This window comes from Miniopterus schreibersii (assembly GCF_964146895.1).
Source record: "Miniopterus schreibersii genome assembly, chromosome: 8".
Classification (NCBI taxonomy): domain Eukaryota; kingdom Metazoa; phylum Chordata; class Mammalia; order Chiroptera; family Miniopteridae; genus Miniopterus; species Miniopterus schreibersii.
In genome coordinates this window covers 14,446,283-14,454,164 of record NC_138109.1, presented here as the reverse complement: position 1 = coordinate 14,454,164, position 7,882 = coordinate 14,446,283, and the positions used below count along the sequence as shown (strand labels likewise).

Here is a 7,882-nt window from a genome sequence, read left to right as displayed (position 1 = left end):
AGTGGGACAATAAATAGGTATTTCTCTCTTCCTCAAATCAATAAAAAAGTGTGTGTACACACACACACACACACACTAAAGTATTTATGAATGAAATATGTCAGGTTATGGTGGGGGGGGAGAAGTAGACAGTGGTATAAAATTAAACAAGGTTGGCCACGAGTTGATAATTGCTGAGGCTCTGATAGGTACATGGGAGTTCATTACATTCTACCTTTGCACATATTTAAAATTTCCCATGAAAAAATAATTTTTTTCCCTCCAAGTAAAGTCACCATGATTTGGGCACTCACTAGAAATGTGTGATGATGAAAAACAAGGTATCTGGGATAACTTTCAGATTTCTTGCTTGAGGGACAGAACGGTGGTGGTGCTTTTTACTAGATCTAGGAAAGCAGGGGAGGTGGGTTTGTGAACAAAATGAGTTTCGTTTTGGTCATGTTAAATTTGGGTGCCTGAGGTACATCTGGATGGTACTGCACAGAAGCTTGGTGGAAATACCAAACTCGAGATACGGGCAGGAGATGCTTGGACTCCTATCCTACCTCATACCATATACAAAAATTAATTCAAAATGGTTTCAAGACCTAAATTTAAGAGCTAAAATTATTTAAAACTCTTGGAAGACATAGGTGTAAATTGTTTAGGCAACTGATTTAGATATGACACCAAAGCATCAAAATTAAAAATTGTTGAGTCAAAGGACACTATCAAATAAGTGAAGAAAACACAGAATGGGTGAAAACGTTTGCAAATCATGTATCTGATAAGGATCTAGTATCCAGAATATATAAAGAACTAAACCTCAACAATAAAAAATAACCTAATTTAAAAATAGGTAAGGAATTTAATATAGTTCTCAAAAAAACCCTCAAAACACAAATGGTCAATAAGCATATGAAAAGATGCCCAATATCCTAGTCATTAGGGAAATACAAATCAATACCACAATGAAATATCACTTCATACTCACTGAGATGATTATAATAAAAAAAAGAAACAGGAAAGAAAATGTCTCCATGATAGGGAGAAATTGGAACCCTAATACATCGCTGGTGGGAAGGTAAAATGGTGTAGCTGCTGTGGAAAAAATGGTCTGGCAGTTTCTCAAAATTTAAACATACAGGTAACCTATTACCCAGCGATTCCACTCTGAGGTCTATGACCAAAAAAATTGAAAATATATGTCCACACAAAAATTGTACATAATGCTCACAGTATTCACAAATATCCAAAAAGTGGAAATGACTCAAGTGTCCATCACCTAACTGATCAATGAATAAATTAAATATATGGTATTATCCATATTAACAGATATTTGGCAATAAAAGGAATACATGCTATGACATGAATGAGAAAACATTATGTTAAGTCAAAGAAGCCACTTACAAGACTACATATATTTAAATGAAATGTCCAGAAAAGGCCAATTTACAAGTATGGCAGGAAGACTGTCCACTCAGTTAGGGTTAAGATAGCCCTTTTTCTCTTGTCAATTATCTGTCCCTCCCTTAATTCCAATTAATTCTGTCTGAATCCTAGATTCTGTGGTTCTCTTGCCATCATTGGTTTAGGAGTGTGCAGGTGACTCAGTTCTCTCCAGTGAAACTCAGGCTGCTGAGGGGCTTCTGGGAAATAATTATTCTTTTTTCTTCTTTAAAAAAGATTTTTTATTGCTCTTTGAAGAGGGAGACGGAGAGAAACTGATTGGCTGCCTCCTGCATGCCCCCTACTAGGGATCGAGCCCACAACCTAGGCATGTGCCAATGGGAAATCAAACCAGCAACCCTTCAGTACAAGGGGATGACACCCAACTGAGCCACACCAGCCAGGGCTCATTATCCTTGCAGACGCTCTAACCACTGAGACAAACCAGCTAGGGTGGGCTCATTATTGTTAACGAGAAAAAAATGAGTTTTCTGCCTCTGGACATTTGTAAAGTCCAGGACTTGGTGAGGTAGCTGTGCATGTTGTAGCAGCAGAGGGCAAAAAGGATGTAAAGAACCACCTGGGTCCTTAGGACCACCCTACTTCGGGACTTGTCTTGAGATAAATCCTGTTGTTTAAGCCACTTGATTTTTTTTTTTTTTTTAGGGCCCAAAGCATCCTAATGTAGGTTACTGGTGACTCTTCCTGAGATGGGTGAGACAGGGCTGAGGGGAGGGGTTTCCACTTTTATATTTTTCTATGACCAGACTTAGTTCAGGTCAGGGCTGGCACTGAGGATACTATTATGGCTGTCTCAAATGTCCTTATGTTTTCATGTCTGGTTTCTTGGTTTTTAAGCCCAGGGACTCTTATGGTCCATGGCCAGTCAAATCAGTCAACATTTTCCAGGGGGGAAAAAAAAAATTAAGCTCACCCTACCCACCCTAATTTCTAAGTAACAGAAAAAGAGGGTTACTCATGAGTTTAACCTCAGCCAGTCAATTATGAGTCTGTTTCTTAACTATAAAATGAGGATAACCTACATAGGATTGACCTAAACATTCAATGAGCTCATGGTAGAGCCAGCATAGCCCAGTTCACATTTTACAGAATCTGAACTCATACAAATATTGATGAAGTAACCCCAGCTTCCTCAAATTCTGCAACTTCTGCTCAAATAGCAAGCTGCTGTACTCCTATTCCTAACAGCTGCAATGGGTTCCACTCTGGAAGATAACATCCCCCACCCCCACCCCCGGGTAAAAATTAACATCTGCAACATGAAACTATTGCAACAATGAAGGCAAATGGCTGAAAACTGCCTAAGTGGACAAACTTTACTTCGTCCAAAAGGGTTCCAAGTAGAAGTCTTAAGCCAGAAATTTCTGACAAAACGGGGGTTTGAATCCCGACTACTCATGAGATGTACACGTAACTGCTGCTCTTTAGACGTGCACATAACCTGGAAGTTTCTCCACCTGAGCATTTCCTCATCCATAAAAGTGGTGTTAACTCACATTACACAACTGTCCCAAGACTGAAGATCACACAGAAAACTTACCAAGGAAGAGCTTAACTGATATGACAGCTCTACCTTTTTGACTAGAGATAAAAAACACACAAAGCAACATTTTGGGCAATCTCCAGTTTACTTAATTCCCCTCAAACAATAGAGGTGATTTGTGAAAGCAGATTCAAATTGCATTTATTTATTACAAGTTCTATTTCCTAACAGATTAACTTCTTGCTATTTCCCTGGAGGAAAGGGGTTCTCTGCAGGGTCTCCAAACTAAAGCAATCAGAAAGTCTCCATTAATAGCTTTATTTTTGGAGCTACAGTTCACTAGCAAGGACAAGAATTTAATCAATTCACAGAAGACTTGCAGGTCTGCTTGAAAGCAGAGTGCCACCTGCCTTCATCTTACGGTCAAGTATATGCACAGAAGCACCTTTTCCTGACACAAGGAATATAATTGGACCTATTAACTTTCTAATTTTACAGAAATTTTAAATGTGAACTGGAGAGGCTCTTTTGCTGTTAGCTACCAGGCTGAAAACTTACATCTACCAAAAAGTACACTGCAGCACGACCAAGTACAAAAATCACTTCTGGGCTCCCAGCCTCAGACCACTGTCTACTTACTCCTGGGATATTTTCTAACTCCACCTCACGTGTTCTGTTAATAGGATAGAACTGTTCACCATTCTAGATAGACTGAATGTGGAACCTTTACACCTCACACCAGAATGCTTCCTGTCCCTAGAAACTTGGAGAAACTAGGCTCCCCCACTACAGGGAAAAGATTAGAGGCAGCATTCCAAGCCAAACTGTATCCAGCTTTATTAAAGATACTTTTCATAAACAATCATGGTATTTCAGGCAGGACATGGGCAGACAATCGTTAACAGTATACAACAACTTTCAAACTCCCTTCTTCAATGAACTACCAAAATCAGAAAGCCACTATAAAACCCAATGAAGTCTTCATCTGATGCTCTGAACAGGGAAAGTTTAGAGTGAGGGTTGACATTTCACATTAAGCATGTTGTTTAACAACTTTTCACAAGCCGACCCTGACTTTCAGGAAATGAAATGAAAATGGCAGAATTATCAACCTGTAGGTCCACAATCTAAAAAAGGAACTGCTGCTCTTTTGAGGGATGCCATCTCAATGGTGACACTGGAAAGTACAGATTGCCCAATGTAACCAGTTCTTTTGGGTCAGGCCCCAATAGGTCTCTGGGCTTAGGAAGCCAAAGTCTATGCTTAAAGTGGAGAGGGAGAAAAGGACATAAAAATGAATTTTAGTTTTCCCACACCACAACGTGTTTGTGCCAAGATGGCTAATGCGTGTCCACATCAAGGGACCCCTCCTCCCAGGAGCCAAGAAGAAGTCTCTCAAAACTAGAAGGGAAAGTTTTTTTTTCCTCCACTTCGGTCCAGCTTTGGAGACATTCTATTAGTATGTCCTTCCCCCAAAAAACAACAATGAAGTGTTCTGTGTGCTAACAACATAGCTTAAAAAAAAAAAAAAAAAAAAAAAAAAGTAAAACAAAATTCTGCATTTTTATAAAACTTGATAAAAAATAGTATTTCAAACTGTACAGTCACCAGAAATACACAGTTATCAAAAATGCACACACTTCACTTGGCATCTCCAGCACCTTCAGCTTTCTGTGCCTAAGAGAAAAACAGACAGATTAGCACAATGTGTAGAATTTGAAACTATCTTCATTCATACTCCATCTATAACATTACTCTGTTCCCAGGCCAAAGTTCAGGTTTTAGGTACTTTGACACTGAGACTTAGTACTTCTTTTGAGAATGACCTGGTAGGAAACTTTGCTAAAACCGAGGAAGGGGACATACCAGCATTAGATCTGAGGTTATTCTCAGCTTTAAAACTCTATGGTATAGTACAAGTGTGACCCCCAACGGGATAAAGATCAACATCATAGTGCCCTTTAGTGAATGGCAGAGACTTCAAGAATCCAGGATTTAAGCTAACAGGGCACCACAAGCAAATTCTGGACTGAAAGACACACTTGGCATGATGCAGATTCAGGAAAAAGGCAACTAAGACCTTTTGGAATCAGTAAACAATAAAATGAGCAGGCTTCACAAAAAGTGAGATAGCGGTTGTACCTGGTCTGTTTTGGCATCTCCATTTTCTGCAGGGTTATTCCCATCCTTGCCAGCATCAGTTTTCCCCTTTTTCCCTTTGGGTACCTTCTCTCCCTTCTAAAAGGCAGGAGAAAGAAAAAGAGTTGTTTCTCTTAATTTTGTATTACCAGGGTGTGGTCTATAAAATTCTAAACAAGGCAGGATTGTTTATTAAAGATGATAACACACACACAAACTATAAACCCTCTCCCACTGATTAAAACTAAGCCAAGTGATCTATAATTTGCTGTGGTTGTCAGTATGTAAAATTTTTTATTGGAGTGTAAATAATAGAAGACACCTTAAAACTTGGATGTTTAATACCCAAGAAGTACAATTTTCTCTAAACTGACGATAGAGTTCTTGATATACAAATCTCAGGGATAAGGCAAGCCACCCAAACAATTTAGAATACCCATCAATGGAGTCACCTTTATGCTGCATTAAGACACTGAAGGACAGTCTTCATTCTGTGAAAATGACCAATTAGGGCATAATTATAAGGCCCAGTCCTATTAACTTTGTCATATCTCAACTTTGTGCCAAAAGATGAAGCTGTTATATAGCAGATCTCCTGGAAGCATATGAAATCCCGCTCAGCCTATGTGACTCCTAGAAACACCTTGCCTCCCAGTCCCACTCACCTTTGCAGGGGCCTTTTTAGGCTTGGGCTCTGGCTTTGGAGGAGCAGGTTTCTTTTATTTGGAGGAGAGAGGAAGACAACATTAGTACGACGGGCCAAAGAAAACCTACAAACAAATCACAGTACCACCAACATAGACATTTTCCCTACTTTGGCTGACTTCCCATTAAAATTTTCTACCTTTAGAAACCAACTCAAGTAACACTCAGAAGTGTTCCACTTTGGCTACAAGCCGTGAGAATTTCACAACCAGCAAATCTCAAGTGGGTGAGAGTCCACAGTGGGGCAGCTCATTAAAACCAGCCACTGACCACGCATGGGAAGCAGAGGTGATTATTTTCCAATTCTTAGTTTCAGGAATATATGTGAAAATTTAAAGCAGATATACTTACAGCCGATAACCTGGCGGATCTTCTCTGTGGCTATTTAAAAAAATGAGAAAATTAGAAATAAAACAGCCAAACCACTGAAGAAAAACAAATCTTAGTGCCAATCTGTTTTAGACTATAGGAAGTGAACAGAGCTTACTCCGGCAAATTCAGGGATAGGGGTATGGTTAATTACCACCAGAGGAGCCCAAAACTGTACGGCTCCAAAAGAAGAGAATAAACAAGACTTACTTCGTCCTTCACCTTGGCTTTATCTCCTTTAGCATCCCCTTCAGCCTACAAAAAAACAAACAAAAACTATACCTGCAGCCCCCGAGGCAATTTTTAATGATTCACTAAGCTTAACACAGTCCAAAGGAAAAAAACTAAAAGGAAGTCTTGCACAAAACTTCTGTAGGACATACAAATCATCAGTGTTTAGCACTCCCACCTCCTATGCAAATACCCAAAGAGCTTAGAAACTGTGGAAGTGCTTATTTGTGTAAGCATCACGCCTGATCCAGCCCAAAGCTCGCAGAACGTCGGGAGTCCCAGCCTTCCCGGAGTCTCCGCCAAGTGGCCCGGGGGAAGCGCGCGCTAAGCTGGAGCGAGGAGCGCAGAGCAGCGCAGCCCGCGCCACCGCACCAGGCAGAAGCAACAGCTGCAGCTGGTGCAAACAAACCCCTCCGGAGGCGGGGCCCGAGCGCCGTTGCCATGGCAGCCGTCGAGGGCGGGAGACGTGAGGATCGCGCTCAACCCCGGGAACTCGTGGGCGGCAGCGGCGCGAGTCCCGTGCGCCCGGATCGTGGGCAGAGGCGGGGCCCCGCCGCGAAGCCCCGCCCCCTCGCGGCGGCGGTTTTTTTGGCGGCAGCGCGTTACCCCGCCCGCCAACCCCAAGCACCGCCTTCCCGCCCTTTCGGGTTTGAATTGCCCGCCCTCACGGAGGGGGGGGCCGCCGATGGGGGAGGGGGCGCGGGGCGGGCACGTCTAGCCCGAGGGGAGCGGGATAAACAGCCACCAACATGGCTCCTCCCGCCGCGGCCGCCGCTCCTCCAATATGGCCTCTGGCGCCCGCGGGCAGCCGAGACGCACAGGGTTAGCCCCAGGCCGCCTGACACCGTCTCCACTCCCCGCGCCGAGCGGCAGCGCTTGCTCGAGCCCGGCATGGATTCTCGCGCCCCAAGCCGGGGAAGCGGCGGCGGAGGCAGCAGCGGAGGCGGCGGTAGTGGCGGCCCAGCGCCTGGGGCCCTCGCGCCACGTACCTTTCTCTTGGGCATGATGGCGACGGTGGCGGGACGTCCGGGCTGGACGCGGGGATGCAGCAGCGCGTGGCCTTTGGTCGGTCCGGGGGTCGTTCTCGCCTCTTCACACTGCTAGGGCTCCGGGGGGTTTATAAAGTTTTTATAGCGCTGGGAGCCCCGGACCGGTTAGAACCGGATTTCACCTCCCGCCGCCGCTCATTGGCCCAGCTGGGGTCACGTGGGCGGGGTTTAAACTCACCTCCTCTGGAGGGAGTGAGGAGGGGGGTATTGGGGGAGGGTTCGCGAGACGGCGGCGCGCTTAGGGGGTGGGGGCGCAGTGGGGGGAAGCTCGCGTCCAAGGCTATAAATGGGGAGGGGGGGTTGAGCGAGTCCGCGGGCTCTGGGTTTCGCTACCTCAGGAGCTGGCTTTTGCAAACTACCAAGTTCCTTCCACCTTATGCAACCGAGCTACCCACTTCTTCAAGCCGTGCGACACTTAGAGCCATCTCGGCCGCTTTCCTTCCTGTTCCCGCTGGGG

At 44.2% G+C, this 7,882-nt stretch overlaps 1 protein-coding gene across 1 annotated transcript; it reads right to left on the bottom strand.

The window, feature by feature from the left end:
• Positions 1-3,744: 3,744 nt before the first annotated feature.
• On the bottom strand, positions 3,745-7,853 carry HMGN2 (high mobility group nucleosomal binding domain 2). The gene is made up of 6 exons (XM_081145338.1): positions 7,366-7,853; positions 6,356-6,400; positions 6,128-6,157; positions 5,737-5,787; positions 5,075-5,170; positions 3,745-4,609 (listed from the first exon to the last, which is right to left on the bottom strand). The coding sequence occupies exons 1-6, from the start codon at positions 7,378-7,380 to the stop codon at positions 4,574-4,576; spliced, it is 273 nt and encodes a 90-aa protein (XP_081001464.1). The 5' UTR covers positions 7,381-7,853; the 3' UTR covers positions 3,745-4,573.
• Between the last annotated feature and the right edge of the window lie 29 nt (positions 7,854-7,882).

What these genes read in the sequence shown, in the direction of transcription:
- HMGN2 (XM_081145338.1), bottom strand. An exon ending in GATCCGCCAGGTTATCGGCT is followed by an intron (nt 5,788 to 6,127) that starts GTAAGTATATCT and finishes TCCAAATAAAAG; the next exon opens with AAACCTGCTCCTCCAAAGCC. An exon ending in GAGATGCCAAAACAGACCAG is followed by an intron (nt 4,610 to 5,074) that starts GTACAACCGCTA and finishes TTTTTCTCTTAG; the next exon opens with GCACAGAAAGCTGAAGGTGC.